The 23,856-nt window shown below is 33.0% G+C and overlaps 2 protein-coding genes across 5 annotated transcripts in view; one reads left to right on the top strand and one right to left on the bottom strand.

Annotated features, from left to right (window-relative positions):
- LOC146526897 (frequenin-2) overlaps positions 1-23,856 on the bottom strand; it is a 147,745-nt gene that overhangs the window by 36,537 nt on the left and 87,352 nt on the right. The gene's annotated exons all lie outside the window — the stretch shown is intronic.
- Positions 20,919-22,841, top strand: LOC146526900 (uncharacterized). The gene is made up of 2 exons (XM_085206469.1): positions 20,919-21,058; positions 21,584-22,841. The coding sequence occupies exons 1-2, from the start codon at positions 21,044-21,046 to the stop codon at positions 22,490-22,492; spliced, it is 924 nt and encodes a 307-aa protein (XP_085062595.1). The 5' UTR covers positions 20,919-21,043; the 3' UTR covers positions 22,493-22,841.

Here is a 23,856-nt window from a genome sequence, read left to right as displayed (position 1 = left end):
AAGTTTGTTTAGATTTTTTTTAAATCGGCACCAATTTTTATAAAATTGGAAATGTAGATTCTAAAAAGTATTTAATTCACCACATATTTCGTGGTTCATTTTAATTCATCCCCTAGGGGTGCAAATAAGGGGTTGAAAGTTTGTATGGAAAAATCTTTAAATCGCCACCGATTTTTATAAAATTTGAAATTTAGACTTAAAAATATTTCATTGAACACGTGTTTCATGGTTTATTAGAATTCACCTCCAAATAAGCTAGCGAAGCTGCGCGCGTCCGCTAGTTGTTTATAAAACTTCCTTATAAAATATACATATATGGTTGTGGGTTCGATCCCCACTAGAGAAAGTTAAATATTTATTTACGTTTATATTTCCATATCTTCCCTCTGGTGTCAAAGCAAAGCGCGGCGTTGACTTCTGCAACACGCAATGCCTCCAGAATTCGGCAGAAAGTGGGTAACGTAGTGTCTTAACACAGGTTTCCCTCTGCCTATCTGCGTGAAGCTCTTTTTTTTTTCACAGGATAAAATTAATGTATAAAATTTACCTCACAATTTATAGCTGTGTAAATATTACCGCGTTGTAAATATAATACACTGGTATAATATAATTAACATAATATTTTCGACCTACATACATATCTATAAAAGATAAGGATTAAAGAAATTCGAACGCTAAAACGTTGAGTGAGTTGTTTTTATCAGAGCGGCAATAATGTTATTCTTAGGTATTATGCCACCAAATAACATTATATTGCAACGTTCACCTGCACGATGCGCAACAGTTGAGTTAAGGTAACTTAGACTACTATAGGTATCCTGTAGGTATCTTGTATGTATCCTGTAGGTTTCCTGTAGGTATCCTGTAGGTATCCTGTAGGTTTCCTGTAGGTATCCTGTAGGTAGCTTTGGATAGAGTTATTGCGTTCAGCAAGTATTAGGTACATTTTTGATAAGGGATTTCGATAGAAAATTAAGTGATAGTCTTATTTCTTTCTATATTTTAAAATATATCATATAAAGATAGTTTAGTGGTTAACAATGAAATTATAGAGAAATTTAGATTTCCCCTCGTCTTTTTTGATGCTACCTTGTGGTGTTTTGCTTCTAATAGTTGTGGATTCGATTCCAAGGTGCCTTATTTTTAACCGACTTCTGTAAGAAAAGGAGGTTATCAATTCGACTGTATTTTTTTTTCTTTAACCAAATAAGGAACGATCTTATAAATATAAGCAAAAACAAGTCTTTTTTATCCATTCATTTATTTTTACCAAACATCCCCATTTTTAGTGCTTAAAATATGTGTTTCGAGTGGGACAGACATGGTCCTGCTTTCCATGGATTATTACACGCACTGTGATAAACTTCCGAGAGATATAGACTTCAAAGACTTAACTGTCTAGGTCTAGGTACGGAGTAAACCCAACAGTTATTGTTAAAAGTATAGTGACGTTTTTCCATAAAAAAAATATTTTACATCGAGATCTATCACACAATTAATGGATATGTATTAAAACTACTGATATTTCTATTTTTTCTACATCCCGCTTTTGGCGATAGAATCCCACTTTTGTCCAAAATGTTATAAAGAACATAAAAATTTTACATAATTGTAACTTTAATTCGAACATATACATACATACATATATTCTTATTACCCTTTCTCCTCGTATACGTTTACATTTCCGTTTCTGTCCATTCGTTTCCTGACGTCAATAAGTACAAACGACAAGCGCTTGACCTCATTATTAGTGAAAATTGTCATTTTTAATAAACCAGTATTAGTATCAGGTCATCGTGGTGCAGTGGAAGGCCTACGTAGATTATAAACACAATGGTTGTGGTTACGGGTACGATTCCCACTCGGGGGAATAAATTATTATTTTTTAATATTTTCATTTCATCGGTCTGGTAGCAAAGCGTAGAGTTCCACCTTTGAGCATGCAATGCTTCGAATACTCAGCGGAAAGTGGGGCACGGAGTATTTTAACACTAGGTACCCTCTGCCTACCCTGTTACATGAAAAATAAAGAAAATTATATAACGTTCTAGAATCTAGACGAACCATCAAGTTACGCACAAATAAGTCATAAATTACAGCCGAAACCCGCGTAAAAACGGAATGAGAAAGATTCAGATGTTTATTAGCTAACGTAATAGACGTGGATTGTTGAGCAAAACAATTGATGTAGGGATTTGACGCTACATTTTTCACTTTACGCGTATTTGGAGCGACGATTTCTGTTCGGCATAAAATTTCTACAGAAACGGTTAAAGCTGGAATTTTCCATTTACGTCTTAGAGTCCACGCAGACATATAGTATTTTATATATTTTTTCCAGTTCTCTCATTTTGTATAAATTCAAATTCAAATTATTCTTTATTCAAATAGGCAATTATTATAAGCACTTTTGAATCGTCGAATGAACATATGAATAAAAGCTACCACCGATTCGGAAGGCAGTTCTGCTGAGAAGAGCCGGCAAGAAACTCAACAGTTGCTCTTTTCAAAATCAATGGTACAATCTATGTTATTAATTTATGTTTCCTGTGAATCTCCCACATTTTTGCAGAGTAGTCAGAGAGTAGTGATAAATCTCTACTAGATCCGTCTTATCCAATTTCTATTACGACAGTCCCAAGTGGTAATACTCAATCTATATTGTATGGTGCAAATATTCTCCCATAATGAATTTGAATCTACTATCATCCTTTGGATTCCTATACTTAGTTGCACAAAATAAGATTTTTTTTTAAGAACTTCAGACAATCTGTTTAGTACCGTAATTTTTCACCACCTTTCGTCTATAGGAGTCATAATTCATTCCTATATGATATCGGTATCGGAAATCGGTATCGGTATCGGAAAAGATACCAAAAAGCTGAACGTTTATGTATATGTTTAAATCTTAAACTGTAACTCACAGAAAGGTTACTCATGATTACATTACAGAAAAAAAATGAATGTCCTGGGACTTGAAAAACCATCACAGGGTGTCGGTTTTTCCGATATTTTTTAAAATCAATATAATATGAAAAATACATGGCAAAGATTTTTTTTTATATTTTTCTCATAACTGTCACGACTTGGTCTATCACCTGGTTTCATTTTATCGTTGACTCCTGGGACACCCTGTATATATATATATCACAAAATCACAACTGTACAATGTTAATACAGAATCTATACAATATTAGTTAATTCTAATATAGAAGTATCAATAAGGAAGTACAAGACTCAAATATCATACAGCACAACGTCGCAATCTACCTCAAATTGCTTAAAATAATTATTGTTACGCAATAAATAAATTAAATGCCTTATATAGATCTAACTAAATTGATCCATAGATCATTATTGTTTTTGAAGATTTTGCGTCCATTAACACATAAGAGGTTTATCGAAGCAATCGTTATGTTAGTTGCGCTTATTTAGATGATGTAAGTGAAAGGGAATTCAAATCTAAAACAGGCGAGGTGCTCGGACGGTCCACTCGAATGCAATTTAAAATTGTGTATATTATTTTAGTATACTGAGAAATATGTATGTTTAATTTTTTCTATCTTAACTTAGAAGTTAAACAAAATACACAGATAGTTTCACGTTTTTTATTCTTGGGAGACTAGTTTCTTTTTAGACTTTCCGTATAACTATTGAAACATTCGGCGAAGCTTAACGCCGTGTTGTACCAGGGCGAGGTAAACAAAATAATTCAAATTACCATAAAAATAAGCTTACTTAAATAGAACCAGTCCCACTATATCACTGTACAGAAAGTGTACAGAAATCTTAGAGGTATTATTCACATTCGCTACCTCATATATCTACCTATGTTCGTAAATGAGTACGTATTACGTAACATTCGACGGTAGAGTTTCAAGATTGTTATTGATGATATATAAGTGATCAATGTGGAGCTAACGTTAAGTAATGAGTTCAGTGGTTGTGTCTTCATAGCAACCGACTTAAATGAGACCAGTCTAGGCCAGGCTAGGCTAGGCCACGCTAGGTTAATTTAATATTTTACAAACGAATTAAAACATTTTTTTTTTTGGTTTTGGAAATAAAACGTCAATTGGCTAAATTTAGTAAAATTATATATTATATTTTTAGGGCTTCGTAGCGGAATGGCTAAAACCGTACTCTTATAAATTCGTCGTGTCTGTCCGTCCGTATGTCACAGTCATTTGTTCCAAAACTATTAGGACTACTGAATTGAAATTTATTAGACAGACGTATCTGTTTTGTGATTTTTATACAAAAATAATATAATTTTAATAAATACACATTTACTTTTTCCTCTAACAAAAGTTTCTTAGTAATAATCTCTAATCCATTTTATCATCTAAAACCTCTGACCTGAAAACTGTTGGAAGAAGTGCCTACTGTAGATTGTAATTTGCCTCCGTTTTAATTTATTGTGGTTATACAATCTGAGCTTTGACTTTTAGTTTGTTTTAAAGATATATTACGTTAATAATTTAATTTATATTTTTATAAATATAATATAAAAAAATATGTAAATCCTTAGCATAATTAAATAATTGTTAATACATGGTTTACTAAATAATTAAATAAAAAAATTACATGTAACAAGAGTATAAGAATTAAATCGATAACGACGGATGGCTTATAGGTGACGAGCTCTTAGAGAGTTTCCAAAAAACGCGGGTTCGATGTCCGCTTTAGTAATTTTTTTTAAACGTTTCTAAATATTATTGTCCTCTTCATTTCTACACTCTCTACAATGATATTATAGATTCTTATAAAAAGGGAAAAGCAAACAGAGGGACCGTTTTGGTTTCATTATTTTTTCTATGAAATGTTCAACATTTATACTAGAAATTACTTTCTGATTAAAAAGATTAGAAGTAGGTACTAGTAATTGCGTGCAAGCGAGGGTAGAAAATAGTATACTTGATTCTTATCAGGTATAGCTGATAGATCTTTGCCAAGATTTGATAACACTATAAAACTCTTATAACGAAAATCATTGCAGAAATGTGACTGTAACGCGACCGTTGTGAGTTCGAATCAATATTAATGACTTATTATTTATTATTATTTTCATTTCTTCGCTCTGGTGCGAAGGGAAAAGTGCGGCTTTGGTTATGTTAACACTATGTCAACACTAGGTTCCCTCTGGGTACCCTGCTATATGCTTAACTTGAGAGAACTAAAATCTTGGTTCTGTTCCAAATTTGATATTATTTGTTGGGTCGTATACCAGTCGTAAGTCTTGTGCAATAAGACGTATACAATAGCATGACGCGATCCTACGGGCGAGTAATGGTCAGTTTCACTTGCGTGGGTTGCGTGGAATACAATAAATTATTGAATACCCTTTGCAGTATATTTTTGTGTAATTTACCTTTAATTTTAGGGTGTTTGAACGGTCATGGCCCCGCTGTAAACTAAATATCTAATAACATTTTATGGTTTTTTTTTACATTTTGAAAACACAAGGCCATTTGGAGGCCAATTGTGTCGCAGGAGCACAAAGTGTGACTGTAAAGTTTGTGGGTTCGATCCCCACTTGAAGAAATGAAATACTCATTTAAATGTGTATTTTCATTTCTTTGTACTGGTGTCGAGGCAAAGGGGGGCGCGGTGATATTTTTTTCAGCTTCACGCTGTATCCCGCACCCAGGATTGTGGGCAGAGGGAGTCTAGTGTTAAAACACTGCGTATCCCATTTTCCGTCGGTTTCTGGAGGCGTGTTGAGCAGCACCCAACGCCACGTTTCTGCCTCGACACCACAGCGTTTAATTAAATTATCAAATAAACCTATACACATGTACTTGAACAAGGAAAATAGCGTACCGATGCAAATGAACTCCGAACAAAGAATAATGATTGACGATTGTTGATGACATATTGGAAGTTAGCCAAATATGCACTTACATTCGTTCGAAATAATACAATTTGGTTCGTGTTATATAAAACAATCAATTTAGTCAGTATTTGTGGTTTGTTTTTCGCGTTGCGCAAATATAAATTCATCAAAAGTTGTACAATTGGCTCTACCTGTGTTTTATATGCACTTAATTCACAGTACACACACAGGATACAGAATACAGGATACACATACAGGATACAGAAGGCAGAGGGATCCTAGTGTTAGGTCACTCCGTTCTTCATTTTTCACCGAATTCCGTAGGCATTGTTTATTGAGTGGCGGAACACAATGCCGCGCTTTACCTCGACACCAGAGCGGATAAATATGAATATTAAATACTTTATGTCACCGACAGTATCTTAACAGTAGGTTCCCATGTGTCCTCTGCCTACCCTGCTATGTGCGTGAAAATATATTATCACGCACATAGCAGGGTAGGCAGAGGACACATGGGAACCTAGTGTTAGCACTCGCCGACCTCAATAATACACTTCCTTTCTCCTTACATGTTCCCGAATTCAACATAACTAAAACTTACTCTGACATTGCCATTGTCAGTTACGTAATATTTAAGTAAGTTAAGTGAAGTAAAGATTCTTAATAGGGTTAGTATGTGGCGAAGACGGCGAAAGTGGATTTGCTACATGCGGTCATTTTTTGGCCTAGATCTGTACCACTAGTTAAGGCACCGCCGTTCACCTAAAGCGTACGACAAACCTGTATACTTTACGTAACCAGCTAAGCCACGGCCAGTTAACAATCAGACAAGGTTCCTTAATAAATTGTTGTGATTATAATTAAATATTTACGTTTTTTTTTTAAATTCTCCATTGACATATGCCTTCGTTGTTTTATTGACATAATTAATCAAGTTATACAAAATATGTCTGCTACAGAAATAAGAAACATGATAATATTTAACTAATTAAATAATAATATTTAATTCGTCATTAATCGAAATAAATAACCAGAAGGGCAGGAGAATGTAGATCGGGCGGCGTATTTATATTTGATTTATATGTAAAATTATAGACATAGTTTAAACATATTACCAGAATAATTAAATTTCTTATAAGCGAGATGGTATTGAGGAAGATAAGGAAGATGAACAAAACGGAATTGCGTGCTGCGCGAGAATGCAGCTCTTTCACCATTCACCATTGTTTTTCATTTTGCAAATAAACTAACAAGATAAATATCGGCTGCTAACTAAAATTATGTATTAAATTATAGATAGTTATATTATAGACCGTCGTAGTTCAGTGGCTGGTGGATCTTGACGTGTACGTGGTTCAATCTGTTCTATAATAATGATTATATTTAACTCATTTCTTTTATGGTAAAACAAAGCAATGTTTAAGGATTGTGCGAAAAATGGAGAACGGAATATTTCAACACCAATATCTCTCTGCCTTTACCAAGTGATTTCGAAATTCACCTAATCTTGTAATAATATGATTACGATGCGACTCGCGGCGTCAACAAAGATGGTTGACGTGCGAGTTTTGTAAACGTTTAGTAAATTAGTTTGAAGTAATTGTGATAAAAGTGATTTTATACAAATTCAAAGATTCAAACAGTGTTAACAATTTTATATTATAAATATATAATGGTTATAGATAAGGCTATTGGTGGCGCAGGGCAGGTGGCAAATTGTGAATTGAGGAGTCGACAGGTTGTGGGCGAAGCATGGAAATGAAATATGTAATATTTTCATTTCTTCGCTCCGACGTTGAAAGAAGAGAGAATTTGCCAGAAAATGAGGAACAGAGTGTTAGGCCTTAGCCTTAGGTTCCCTCTGTAAGCGGGATACAGCGTGACGCTAAAAAAAACAATGATCACATTTAATTTTAGAACATACTTTTTTGTGATTTACTATACTATATCAAACACAATCCATATAACAAATATAAATATTACTATAGAATTCTAAGTGGATCCTTGAATATTTACAGCTTAGATATTTTAGACTATCATTTCACAAAATTTAATCACGTTTTCCAGTAGATTTACCGTGTTTGGAAAGCAAATTATTAATGCAGACAGCCAGAAATATTAAGAGGTAGTGCTAAGATATCTTATCTAGATAATAAAATGTTTTCTAATTTAAAGACGGATATTATTTTATGCAATGCGATGAGTTCGGCACTAGCGTGGTGAATCCACGGAATGCTAAGTAGTTTCTTCTATTATTTTAGACAAATTGTTGAAATCAAAGTAATATATAATTTTTCTTTCTTTTCTTTTTCAGCTTCACGCTGTATCCCGCCTATAGCAGGGTAGGAAGAGAGAACTAGTGGTAAGACACTCCGTTCAGCGTTCGTGCTTGTTACCAGAGCCAAAAAATGAAAATATTAATAAATAATCATTCATTTCTTCAAGTGGGAATCGAACCCACAACTGGCGTTTTCACATTCACATGCTTGTGCCACTTCGTCACGACGGCCTAAAATAATTATGTTCACAATAAAAAGTTACATACAAATATTTTGACGTTACATAATTTACTACCAATAAAATTATTAAATTTTTGTTATCTTTTACAGACATATATACTCGTAGTTAAGATATAAAGTTATATATCGTCTTATTTTACTTCCTAATTTAGTTTCTCTTCAGATTACTATAAAAACGTATGACGATTCCAACATATTAAACTTATGTTGGAAATAATTAATGTAAATAAGTGACTACTTCTTGTCCAGTGGAAAAATGAAATAAGAAGCAAAAATTAATTTGCATATTTTTAGTAAATTGCAAGCGACGGCGGCGGTCGGATGACAGGCGTGCAAATTTGCGATATGAATGTCAATAAAATGAGCTTTTAGCAGTTTTACTCACTTAATATTTCCATATAAAATTACATTGTTTAAATGGAAAATTAGAGAATTTTCATGTATTATGAGAATTTATAGGGAGAGAGTATAGTAGGAAAATATACATAATTGACTCGATCAACAACCGGGATATATTCTTCAAAAAATTTTAAATAATAGCTGGTAATTTTTCTATTTTGTAAAGAAAATTTGAATTTGTGTGTGTTTTTGTAAATCTGACCTACTGGGCTTGTTTTTTCTACCCCTTAGTTGTATGCAATCTCTTGTTCATTTTTTTGTTTTTTTAATATATTTTTTTCCCAAATCCCATATAATATAACTTTCAAAGGTTGTTTAAATATAATTTTTAAGGATAAGTATGTCGGCATTCAAGATATAAAATGAAAAAAAAACATAAATCACTCCTATTTCGCCGACAAAGCACCAATTTTGTCGTAAAGGAAACTATTTAGACTTGTCCACGATTAATTACAGCAAAACATGAGGTTGTTCAGGTAGGTAGCTCAGGCGTATCTGGTCGGATATAAATGTGCTATAATAAATCACGACAAAACGTTCCAGATCCTGAAACCACCTGTTCATTATGCCAATTTTTTACGTACGTCCTAACTTCAATTTGTATCCACATAGCAGGGTAGGTAAAGGGAATCATTACCCTTAAAATATTTTCGTTCCCCAATTTCCGCCGGATTCTGATGGTATTACGTGATTGAGTAGCGAAACTTAACAATAAATTTAAGCGAGCGAAGCCGCGTGTGAGTCTCTAGTTAATTAATAAAAAGGATGACACTATCAGGACGTCCAGCTTAACGCAAAAGGCGTTAATTTAGTTGAATTTTTTTACTTTGGAATATAGATTTGACATTTGTTCGAGGTACCATTCTTTTAGTTTATGGATTTTGGTGTCACACCTAAATGGGGACACCAGGTTTATTTTAGGTATGATGACATTTCATATTTTGTTTTGTACCGGTTATAACGAGTATGGGTTGTTAAAATTAAGCTAAAAGCATTTCTTAAATTAATAGTAACCGAGACGGATGTACATCCATTATTATAAAAAAAAATCGATAAATAACCGGATATAGCAGTTATTTTATTGAATAAGTAGCTACGATAGTGACGTAAAAGTGAGAGAATGCGATAAGTAGATTCAAATTGCAATTAGTGCATCTCCACAGCAAGTAATAAGTGAATGTCTTAGAAAGGTTGCGCCAAGGTCTCATAAAAACGTTATCTCAAAGAGGTAATTAAGTTACAAAAGTAATGATTTACTTCAGTCTTAAAAATTTTGTAATGTTTTTTAGGACAGTGCACGTATATTAGTTACAGTGTTTAATTACGCTTACTTAGTATTGTGTAAGATATGAGTGTATTTTGAATTTTCTTAATACATTTGATAGTAGATGAAATAATTTTTTGTTTTGATATTTTCTTTTCTTCTGGCACAGAAAAATTAAAAAGTGGGGAACGGAGTGCCTTCACACTTCGTTTCTCTGCCTATTCTGCTCTGCTCGGGATACATAAAAAAATACTAAGCATTAGGTGCTCGTAATCAGTTAACTAGGACAGATATCGTGGCGTAGTTAGTATGTCTTTGACAGTTCCAAATCCACTAGGGCCAGGGTTCGCCATAGCAAGAGTGCGGCGTTGAATTCCTCCATAAATATGTAGTGTCACGAATACGCGAAGGACGTGGAGGGCAGAGTACGTTCACACTAGATTCTTTCTGCACTCTTGCATTTATTCTCTTATTTGTCTCACTGACACGGACAAAGCGCCAAAATTAAAGAACTGATTTAAGAAATTGTCAAAATTGTAGATAAAAAATAAAAGGTAAAATATTTAATATTTTTCTAATTCGATATTAACCGCTTAATAACTAATAAAACTATGAAAACCTCGAAGTTGCAAGAAATATAATTTAAAGTGTCTCTAGCTTAACGCTATGGTAATGTTGTTACGGTATTTTAAAATCAATTTATCACTATCGCCTAGTGCTGAAAGATAAAACTATTATATTTTAGGTAAAGATATTTTATTAAAAATTAAAATAATATTTTAAAAAACATTACATTTTTTATCTGTGTGGTTTGTTTTTTATGTAATGATGTTTAAATAACAATATAAAAATTTTATTTGACCTTCTAGTGTTTAAAATTTATATACGAATATTTTAAGGTGTAATATGAGATCGTAAAATTGTAATTCGCTTTAATTTAACGAATAAAGTTAGTAGTAGTATAGAGAAGTATTCATATTGGAATGTCCGACTAGTACATTTTTTATAGCGAATATTTTTTCATATCTTTGTATAATTAAAAAAATCTAGACATTTTGAATATATATATGCATAGTAACTTCCACTTAAAAATAAAACTCGTTCAATATACCGGTTCTGAGAACGTGTGAAATAAACTGACCTTACTCCAGATTTTACCCTTTATATTATTACTTTTTAAATTTTTAAAATTTCAACATGAATTTCGTATAGAAATGTTTCTGTGTAATTTTACACGTAATTTTAAAAGGTTATTTCTAAATATTATCGCTTAAAATTAAATAAAAGAATATACCATAATGTATTGTTTGCAGAACAAATTTAATTTAATATGATTTTAGGTCTCGAAATTATTAACATATTTAGATTTATGGCCCCAGGCAGGTGTTAGGAGTGGGAGCAGATTATGCGGTGAGCCTCGGAAGCTAAAACTAATTTCATTCCAGTTATCTTCGGAACTTCATATAATGTTATGTATACTCATGAAGATATATACTATATACATATGTATAAAATATTTAACTAGTTACATGTAAATACAATCAAAAATATATAGGTAGGTGAACTGAGAGCCAAGTTAAATGGTAAGTAATGCGTAGTTCTCTACTTCATCGACGGAAGAATGAGAGATCTATACGGGTGCCGAGTTCTGTGCATATCACTCGACAAAAAATTCAAGTTCTAAATCTGACTTGCCTCGTTACCATAGCGAAGAAATGAAAATATTAGATATTTCAGTTTCTCGAACCGAGCCTACAAACTTTCACGTATATAGTAGCACTCTTGTGCCCCTACGACATGACTTCCTTGAAATTTTCCACTTTTCGCAGTAGATTGTTAAAATCAACGCTGCCAAAAAGCTTAACATACACACACACACACACACATATATACCGTCCAAACCTTTTGCGACTTAGGGGCTGGTCCAGGACTTATAAGGATAGTGCTCGAGTCCGGGCTCTCGGAGGCCATATACTCGGTCTTTGATACATTGCCAATATGCATTTCATTCATGGAGAATGGTTTTAGTAATGCTAATGCTACAGCTAGAATTTATCGGAAAGGATACCAAAACGTTGAACGTCATCCCGATCATCGTGTATTTAGATTTTTCTCTCTTCAACAAAGAAATAATCCAGCAAGTATCGTACCATTTTGGAATCCAGATTAAATGCGCCAACTTTTAAAGTTACTTGCAAAAAAGTGTAGTACATTTTTTTTATAGTACAGTCGGTTAAAGTTGGGTGTACTAAATATTTTGAATTGAATGTTTGGCAAAAACACGGCATTTTATTGAAAACCGATGCAGGTATGTTTCAATCTGAAACTGTAATTCACAGAAGGGTTACTCATGATTACATTACAGAAAAAAAATGAAAAAAGAATAATATTTGTAGTCTTAAGACTTGAAAAATCATCACAGGGTGTCGATTTTTCCGATATTTTTTTAAATCAATATAATATGAAAAATACATGACACAGATTTTTTTTTTATATTTTTCTCATAACTGCCACGACTTGGTCTATCACCTGTTTTCGTTTTATCGTTGACTCCTGGGACACCCTGTATAAGCATATGCCAATATAAGTTATGCATCAAATAGATAAACTTATTTGTATAAGAATATCTAAAGTATTTTCTTTTTCAAATATATGTTACATTTGTATGGGTACTTATCACATTTTTTTGTTCAATAATAAAGTGAAAGAGGTTGTTTTATTTTATATTGTTTAGTTATTTTTTTATAATACTTAAATGTGTTATAAAAATTTTATTCGTTGCATCCGTTCTTTAAATATTTTTATTAGCTTATTTACTATTAAGGTTCTTATGTTATTTTATTGTTATTTTGAACTTATTATTGTTATGTAGTATTTGTGTATTAATAAATATGATATTAAAATTTATAATGTCGAACAGAACTTTACTGTGACCAAAGAGCTACGCGGACCGTATGGATTTATGTAGACTTATCTGTTGCTTATTACAGAAAAAAAACATAAATGAATGAATGAGCAAACAAAATAATCGTCCGTTTACGCTGTATCTCGCAAGCAGTAGGCTACCCTGCTGCTGCAGAGGGAACCTTGTGTTAAGACACCCCCATCCTCAATTTCCGCCGGATTTTTCGTGGCTCTTCCCTAGGTGCCAGAGCGAAGAAATGAAAACATTATTAAATAACAATTAATTCCCTCGATTCGGGATCGAATCCACAATAGTCAAGTTACAGTCATACCCTTCTCACTATTAAAATGAAACATAAATAAAGAAATACTATCAATTTCATACACACCGATACATCCTGTGTCATAATATTGTAATCATAGCTTTCAATACAAAGATAAGTTGTAAGCAACCGTAACGATACGCTACCGATAGATTTAAATTCCATATTTTCTTGTGGGAACCAAAGTAAGTTATAAAAAATATATTATTACCCCTAAATCCTGATAATGTTCAGTAAGCGTGAAATAAATAAATTATATGCTCGATTTTCGAATTTTTCTTTCAATATATAATATCTAAAGTATATTTTATTGTATGAAATTTTAATATAGAAATGTAAGAATTATTAAACTGTTGTATAAATTTGATATCTGGACGAAATTTTAATCGATCGACATCCCATGACAAAATTTGGATCCGTTGCCCTTTGTCTTAAAGTAAATTTTTTTTTGGAGACATCTCTTTGCAACTAAAAGCTTATTTTTTTTTAAATTTTATAGGGGAAGCATATATTATTATTTTTATAAAGAGTATATATTCTACAAGATTTATCTTATGTATTCTTTATAAATTTATCTGGTTTAAATGTTACTGTGAAGATTTTATTTCATTAAGGTTGATGTTATAGGCGTTTGATTCCTTTTAAGCATTGATATAAAATATGCAATATAATGATATATGTAATTATTATAATATTAAAAGTTGTTAATCTAACACTTTAGTTTATAAATTTATTGAAACTACATATAAAATTACGCTATTTCAATGAATTTAGTCATTTTCCACGAAATACATGACCCAAAAAAAAATTATTCTCTAACAAAATCGACTTTGTTACCTAAAAGTAGATATTGATGTATTAAACTTTTACTTTCAAAGTTCTTACGTTCACTAACATATAAACTGGTTTTAATAAATATCTATTATTTAGAAATGTACGAACATAGTTTTGAGGTAATGTTCTATAGTAGTTTCTCTAGAGGTGCGGTTTTAAATATCAAAGGATTATTTTCTAATTGCTAGAGGATTTTATTAGCTAAATGTTGTCATGTGAGATTTTCTTTAAATATATGAGAAATCTCCTTCTGTTAGCTGTTCTAAAATAATGATAAATACCGAGGTATTTTTTTTAGTTGAGATCCAGGTAAAATCTTGAAAAAACTACCCTTATTTAAAAGGGACAGCCAAATTGAATTAAGTTGATAGGCTAAGTTGAAAATTTTAATGGTGTCTATAAACCCTATCTAATGTACTCGAGAAACGTTTACGTAGTCGTGCCATAATAACAAATAATTAAATTTACCCAAACCAATTAGAGAGATAGGTCCCAGGCGAAGGACACCATTAGTAGACTTATTGTGAAATAAACGTATTACTAAAAGAAGTAAATTAACATTCATAAAAAAATTCCAAACACGAAATCTCCGACGCCACGGGGAATATAAGTTTGTTTGAAACATGAATATCTCTGGAATATTAAGTGCTTGTTAAGAAATGATTTTTGATAATTCAATATTTAACTGTCAAAGTCGTCATCGAAATATTTCAAATTGTATGAGAAAACATCATTGCCTAGATGGAATATGAAGTAGATACAATCCCATCAAAAACATAAATGTGAATTGGGAGCCAAGATAAAAGTAATGCGTCACTCTCGACTTCATCGACCAAAGAATGGGAGACCAAAGAGTGGGGAGGGAGTTCAGGATAAAATTCAAGCTCTAGACTAATTGGCTTACGAGGCTGGAGGGCTCAAAAACAGCATAAAATAGTTATAGTAGGAGATTCCAGCTTTTTAACGTGTCTTTATGAGTTTTAACGTAATAATAATGAATTCCAAAACGAAGCTACTAATATAATGGGAAAATGATAATAATTGAAATATAATCATATTTCCATGTAGGGATTGAACCCACAAACATGCAGCATTCCGCGCAGTGGTTACACATTCAAGAACCAAATCACGTTTCTAAATTCACATAATACGGTAGCTCATATAAATTTTAAAATATTCTTCATGTAAGTTAATATTATGTAATTTTTATACATTTCCATGACACAATAGAGACATATATTATAGTTGACTTCATGGCATAAATACTGCATTTTATTATACGGCATATTATGATGTACGAGTAGTTTTGAGAGCATGAGAGCAGTTACGCGCTAGCGAACTTTACAATTAGTCATTTGTGTATACTTCGTCGTGGCCAGTATTTTTAATATAAATATTTTAATATTAATAATTTCATTTTCTTTTGTAGCTCTTTTAAAGCTTAAATAATAAGTTAATTCATTCATGCACCAGGGTAGGTAAAGGGAGACTAGTGTTAAGACACTCCAGGCCAAACTGGAGGCATTGCGTGTTGAGTGGCGTAACTCAACACTGCGCTTTGCCTCGATGCCAGGGCGAAGACATGAAAATATACATTTAAATAATTATTTAATTTCCTCAAGTGTAAATTGAACCCACAAACTGTCGCGTTTACAGTCACACCCCTGTGGCCCTGCGCCACGACTGGCTTGAAACAATGAGTTAAGCTTTTATAACTAAGGGGCCACTGGGGGACCGGGGGTATGGATTAGATTCCCATCTACAGTAATGTCAAAAACAAGGAATGTCTCAAAGTTTCCTTCATACAAAAGGATAAAGCTTGAAAAAAAAACCAAAACTCTTCTATTAATAACGAACAATCAACATTATAAAGGCTAGGCCACGTAATTTATATTTTATAATGTATCTAAACATATGCATATGACATAAATGTAACATTTGACCTTGCCACTTGCCACGGGCAAAATATTATCGTTCGTTAAAATATTTAATTCACTCTATAATAACCACTCATCTGTTATTATAACGTAATATTGACCTTCTAGGTGTTATTGATTTATTCTCCATCCATATATTTTTTATACGCCATCTTCTCTTCTATGTTGATTGTGCCTTATTATTGATGAATGTCATTAAGTTTACAGAGGTTTTTTTCTCTTGACTACGGCATTAGGTCAAGTAAAGAATTTATTTTAATTAATTATAATGTGTTACAGCAATTAACATTAAAGGCAGTGGATTAGCTGTAAACGAAGCTGTGTGTTCGAAGCTCACTCGAGGGAATTAATTGTTTTTATTTACTCGCTCTGGTAAGTGGGACGCAGCGTTGAGTTCCGTAATTCAACCCGCAATGTCTCCGAAATTCGGCAGAATGTGGGGAACGGAGTGTGTTAACACTAGGTTCCCTCTGCCTAACCTGCTGTGTGCGGGATGCAGCGTGAAGCTGATTTATTTGGTTTTTTTTAACTTCCCTCTGCTTCCTCTATAATGTGGGATACAGATAAAGCTAAAAAAAGTATATCAAAATTAAAAACTAAGATGTTACATATTACCACATACTATTTAAAAAAGGCTTTGTTTTGATACATGGAAACAATGTTAAGGTTTTAATTTCATATAAAAAAAGTATATAATTTTTTGACTTATCAATATTTATCTATACGTATAATAAAACTGTAACTTATCGCCGTCTGTTCATGGAAAATTTATCATAAAATCTATTGTATTTTTCGTAGGTTTCTGGATTTGACTGTTTGTCTGTGCGTATCAATTCAGTTTTCACTATTGTATTTTTACAAATTTCCCTTAATTTCTACTAAATAAATGTTTTACTAAATTAGCTGAAACTTTTACTTTTCAATGTTAGGTACATTAATGGCTATTGTTCTTAAAATGATAATATTATTAGATCACGAAAGTAATTCTGAGAAAATCAATACTTATGTATGCAGTTGGTACAAGCAGGCGAAGCCGCGAGTCGAACGGGTCGCTAGTTCAAAATAAAGTATAAAAGTAAGGAAAAAAAATATTTTCTCTATACACAAGTAAACGATTCTGCATTGCAGTACTCTAGATTCTTTCAAGTATTATTCCTCCTCGTGACCGGTAGTATACATGTAGACATTTTAATAAGCACGATGGATTTTATACGTCAATAGAATTTGAAACGTAAGTCTCGTACGAGACACCCTCCCTACATTAGTTTTACCATTCAATGGAAATGTAAATTATAAGTAATGTTTAGTTTAATATATTTTTTTAAATAAAACAATATAAGCATTTGATTTGTAAAATAGAAAAAAAAAATCATTCAATCTAACTTTCGAGACATTACATATTGAGTGGCGGAACTCAACGCCGCGCGTAGTCTACCAGAGAACGAGTAAATGAAAATAAGGTCTTCTCCGGGTGGGGGTTGAACCCACACTGTAGACTAAAAGTCCAGTTTCCATTAAAGAAGGCAATCCACACTAAAATATAAAATGGTATAGCAAAATGTAAATCATAATAGAAAATGAGTTTCCATTACGAAAATAAATCTATTTATCATAATACAGAAAATTTTCGCGCGGCAAAGTTGAAGCTTAAAAGGATTTCCGTGTTGCATTTTACCTCACATTTGCTTAGTATTCTACGCGACGTTACTTTTGACGTAGGCTAAACAAAGTGTACGAGTTCGCACATATTTACAAACAATTCATAATTAAGTAATAAATTATTATATTTTACTTTAGAAATATAAAATTAAGGCTTTAAAAGCGACCGATTGATAGTTCGATCTCCACTTGAGGAAATTAAATATTTATTTAAATTTAATCTCCATTTTTTTCGCTCTGATGTCGAGGTAAAGTGCGAAATTCGAAATAGGAAACGGAGTGTCTTAACACTATGTTAATCAGCGTGAAGCCGATTTAATTTTATTTTAATTTTAAGATTAGCCAATCTTATTGGTTTATCTGGAGGATTATTTTCCAGTGAAAGTCCTATAATTAGCTTAGTTATTCCGGAGCTTAGTCCGGATAAACAGAGACAGACGGATAAAAAAACTTAAAATCATTTGTTTGTTTTCTAATAGTATTTGTCTTCCTATCTTGTATATGTAATAAATATAAATAAAGTTATTTAAAAATCTTATTTATACGTAGGTATAGATTAAAAATATCATTAATTGACGCTAAAGTAAAAACCCTTAAGAGGCTTTTTACGTATAAAACTATAATTTACAAAAGAAATAAAAAAATTACAACACTCACTTCACATACATTAGCTTAGTTAGCATATTTTTAAAAATAATAATATTTTATTCCATTAACGAAGTGTTCCGCGAGACTCTAACACTATATGCAGAAAGCTAAATTTAAAAGCAGCTTTTACTGTAAAAACTCTACTAACTAATTTAATTATTATAGGACGTGCACTAATGTTCCTAGAACAACCTATGCAGGTATAATAAGTATTTTTCATATTTTATCTAAACTTGGAAGTGTGAAATAAATAATTCGCAAAAAATTAAACATATATTCTGTTTTACAGCTTACTATGTTACGAACCAGTCATGGCGCAAGGCCACAAGTGTGTGACTGTAAGCGCGATTGGTTCTGGGTTCGATCCCCATTCGAGGAAATGATATATTTATGAAAAAAATATTTTCATTTCTTCGCTCTAGTGTGTGAGTGTGTGTGTTGAGTTCCGCCACTCAACACTGCCTCCAGAATATGAGGAACGGAGTGTTTTAACACTACGTTCACTTTACCTACCCTGATATGTGCTGAATATAGCGTGAAGTGTATGTTTTTCTGATTTATAGGCTATATTTCTGTAAAGTAAAAAAACATCCATCCTCACAAACATTGACATTTATAATATTAGTAGGATTACGACCGTCTATTGTATGTACATACTTAGCGGACAATAAAATTAACCATTTGAGTTTTATGTATCTGAATAGAACCTTCAATATTCTTGATACGTACATGGGCATTACGTAAAATAGGTTTGCAAATGTAAACCAAATACGTAAGTTCTTTGAATGTTATGCAATGGAAACATTGATTTTTAGAAAAGTCACTCAGAATGTTTGATGTTTCATACTAATTGGATGTATTTATATGTATCTAACTGTATTTTTATACAAATATTATCTCAGGAACTACTCATCATCATCATCATCATCATCATCAGCCTGTCCTCGTCCACTGCTGGACATAGGCCTCTCCAATAGCACGCCACTGAGCTCGATCTTCAGCTCTTCGCATCCAGCCGCTGCCCGCCACTTTACGAATATCGTCACCCCATCTAGCTGGAGGACGTCCTACATTACGCTTGCCGAGGCGTGGTCTCCACTGGAACTACTACTGGTCCAAATTGGACGAGGCTATAAGCTATGTTATATTAAGTTAATAATGTCGAATATGTCATATGTCAAATACAGCTTTTAGCGAAGTACGGTCCGTGGGCCGTAAATTGAGCTTTGCATTTCGAGCATCCCTTATTTGACGTATCTACACCCCTTGTACTGGTCATGTGTTTACAATTTAATACTTTATTTTATTGTTAGACTTATTAAAAGTGAAAAATTGTTTTTATTGATGACTTATAATGTATATTTTTTAAATATTTTTTTCTGGCTCTACTCACACAAATACAAAACTGAGCTTATGCCTTGCAAACTATACATTTCTATTGGACCATGGAGGCGAAGCTACCAATATTTTATAATATACATAGTTGCGTTTAGGACTCTAAGTTTCATAATAGAGGTACGACTTTTCTGTGCAGGTAAACGCAGTTGCAAGGTTAAAATCGTAGCCACGTGAATTATGGGTTTCTATTCAATATTTAGTGATGGCAAGCTTTTGACGACTGAATGACTCTATCGTCTACTTGTGTTATAAATATGCAAATGATAAGAGAGAATGTTTCCAGTTTATAATTTATTTATTTATTAAATTTATATTTAATATTTACGAAAAATAATCGATTTGCCAAAATTGCATATATGTATTAATTGTAAATTAATCGTATAATACGTATAACATATAGAATTAATTTATGATTTTTTATTGTTATAAATATGAATGAGATTAAGCAGTCCAATCTTAAATCTACATTAATTTTCCACGATCACCTCTTAGAACATTACATAAGTTTTTTACAACCACGCACAGATACTTAAAAAAATTGCTATTTCCATATTCTTTTTGCAACAGAAGAATCAGTCGTATCTGGTAAATTTTATCATTTCCTACTATTTAAAGTACTGATAATAATCGATTAAGAAAACTAATTATTAAAATATTGTAATACAGATAAAAAATACAACAATTTATTATATAGTGATCAATTAACAAATATTTTACTGCACTAATTAATAATCTTACGTACGATCGATTTTGCAATCTATCTACGGTTACATTAAACAATTTTTATACCAATTATAAAATCTAATGAGATAAAATAGGATACATGTCAAGTGCATCCGACTGCTGAGGTTACATATCTATTACCGCTAATCATTTTAGAAGGTAAAGGACGTACAATCTCCACTATTGAAGAAGACCATTTTAATAATAAAAAAAATCGATATTTCAACATGTGAATGTAGCAAAGTAATGTGAACCGTATAGATGGGTGTGCGCGCTTACAACCGATAATAAACGAGTGGTGTACGCTAAGGCAGCGTATCGAATGCGCCCGCGCAGCCCGCGGCCCTCGTTGAAAAGAAAGGACTTTATTCTTGTTAAATAATGACGATAGTTGCGCGCCACCAAGTGAAATGCTTGTAGGGATGGAGAGTTTTGACGAGATGAGTATCTTGGTATTTAAACGCGGGTTGGTGGAGTGAATGTCATCAGTTATCACTCGCTCACTCACCAAGGAACATCTCCAAGAGTTGGTTGTTTCAGTGTACATTGTGCGGCAGTAGCAGTTCTTTTTGACAAAAAACGTTACGCCCAAACGTAAAATGCGCGCATTCGTGGTAAGTTTGCTCGCGTGTTTTAATTTTTTTTTCTTTTAATTATTATTATTATTCATATTTAAATGTTGTTTACAATACTTTGCATATGCGATTATTTGTTATTTAATTATATTAATGGTACTAAGTGCTTCTATTCCTTAGGAATGCATTATATACAAAGTGAGTTCCAAGTGAAGTGATCAGTGATTGTTTAGAAAATTGGAAAATGGACTGTTTAGTGCCATATAGTGTGTGTTGTGCCAACTAGAGTAGTGTCAAACGAGGATTTAAATATTTAACAACAATGATTTTTCGTAGAAATATAACGCATTAAATTAATTTCGTGATGCATATTTTACATGACAAATACTCGTACATAACTAATATAATAGAAAAAAAATATTTTTAACATATTTTTAACTTATTTATTAAACAGTAAAATTTTATAAATAATATTTCAAATGTTTTATGTTTCATATTTGAATTTTTTTTATTTCTTTTCTTAATTAATTAGAAATCATTCTTAAAATGTCATTTTTGTTCCAGGTTCTCGCCTGTGTGGCCCTGGCCTACGGCCGCCCTGAGCCTCCTGTAGGATACAGCTACTCTGCTCCTTCTAACAAATATATTCCTGCTGAAAGTTACTCATCCTCTTCCAGTAGTGGTCATTCTAGCGGCCTTTCTTTGGGTGGAATCTCTGGCGGACACTCTTCTGGTGGATTATCTTTAAGTGGCGGCCACTCTTCTGGTAGTGGTGGTATCAGTGGTGGATTCGGCGGAGGAATTAGCGGAGGATTTGGCGGCGGAGACGCTGGTTTCGGCTCCGGTGGTTACTCGGGCGCACCCATTGTACAGAAACACATCTACGTCCACGTGCCTCCTCCAGAACCCCAGGAACAGAGAATCCCTCGCATCACTCCTGTTGCTGCTCCCCAGAAACATTACAAAATCATCTTCATCAAGGCCCCAACTCCACCCGCACCAGTTGCTCCTATCATCCCTGTCCAACCTCAAAACGAAGAAAAGACCCTCGTATACGTGTTGGTTAAGAAGCCTGAAGAACAGCCTGATATTGTTATCCCCACTCCCGCACCCACCCAGCCTGCCAAGCCCGAAGTATACTTCATTAAGTACCAAACTCAGAAGGAATCTGGTGGTATCGGAGGCGGTGCTATTGGCGGTGCTATTGGCGGTGGCTCTCTGGGCGGTGGCGCTCTCGGCGGTGGTGCTCTCGGTGGAGCTCATGGTGAGGGAGCCATCGTTGGTGGAGACCTCAGTGGTATCGGTGGATCAGGACTTGAGGGTTCCGCTCACGCCGGAGCAGGAAGCCACGGTGGAGCCGAGATCGTTGCGGACTTCGGTGCAAGCGCTGGTGACGCAAGTGCCTCAATTGGACACGGCGCTGCTAGCTCTCAGTACGGTCCTCCCGGCCACGTTGCCGGACCTCTTCATTAAATTTAAAGACAACCATTTAACTACGTGGTAGGATACAATGCAACTAAAATATTTATTGCTGAGCGAAATTCTAGTTTGAAAAATTTGATTTGACATTCAAAATGTACCGACATACAAGGCAAAGCCTTCGGTTGAACACCCTGTATATAGTCACCGCCCCTTAGTTCATCCGTTGGCTGAGCAACGAAGTTTTAAACATTTTTTTCTATCTCATCGTACCCTACCACCGTTACTCGTTATTAGTGCACAATGTTAATGTTGTTCGTATATTATTAATAATTTACTGCGACTGTTATGTTTATGTATAAAATAGCTTTTTATTTTTTTATAATAAAAATATGTGATGCAATTTTTGTGTTTAGTAATTCTCCTTTTAGTGACAATATGTAAAACAGTAAGAACGTATGTTGTCGTAAATATAAAATCTTGTTTCTAAGTTAACATAATTCTACTTTTAGTTAAATATTTATTTTATAAAAATTTTGATAAAAGTTGAAAATGTAGCATTACATAAACTCGTTATTGCCGCCACCTCTCGAACGAGTGGCGTTACGGAGTACAGTTACACTGTGTGGCTCTTAAATGCATAAAATTTTACAAAATTATATACGTTGCATAATATTATAATAAAACTGAATTGGTATTTTTTTTTAGAAATCATAATAATCCGATTTATGCAAAGTGTACATTCACAAATCGACCTTGTTATGTTGATGATTCTAATTGATTATTAATATCTATTTTATTGATTTTAATTTTATTAGCTTATATAACATTCATATTTTAGGAACGTATGAAGATGTAAGTATGTAAATTACTTTTCATCATTTACTTCCGCGCTCTAGTAACAATACAAACGAGGCGTTGGATTCTGCTATTCAATACTCGAAAAAAATAAGGGATATAGGAAACGAAGAATTTTAACACTCGATTGAACTGACCTTAGTGTCTACGGGATATAGCGTGAAAGTAAAAAAAATATCGAAAAAAAATATCAACTAAAATCCAAAAACGGATTATTTTGACCACAACTTAAAGCTGAATGATAAAAAAATTTACGATTGCAATGATGCTATAAAATCATCTTGTAAATTTAACTTCAACTTATTTGTAAATTCTATGATTCTATGACTCTATGTTTTTTTAGTTTCATGTTGTATCGCGCATGTAGTAGGGTAAGCATAGGGAGCCTAGTGTTAAAACACTCCGCTGCCCACTTTCCGTCGAATTCTAAAGTTATTGCGTGTTTAGTGGAGGAACTTAACGCCGCATTTGCCTTGACACCAGAGTGAAGAAATAAAAATATATATTATTTCATTTCCTCGAGTCGAGTCGGGGAATCGAGCCCATAGTCTGTCGCGTTT

Source organism: Heliconius melpomene, chromosome 21 (assembly GCF_056956725.1).
Source record: "Heliconius melpomene rosina isolate 202511_hmr_F chromosome 21, ASM5695672v1, whole genome shotgun sequence".
NCBI classification, from domain to species: Eukaryota; Metazoa; Arthropoda; class Insecta; order Lepidoptera; family Nymphalidae; genus Heliconius; species Heliconius melpomene.
This window is presented reverse-complemented; position numbering and strand designations above follow the sequence as displayed.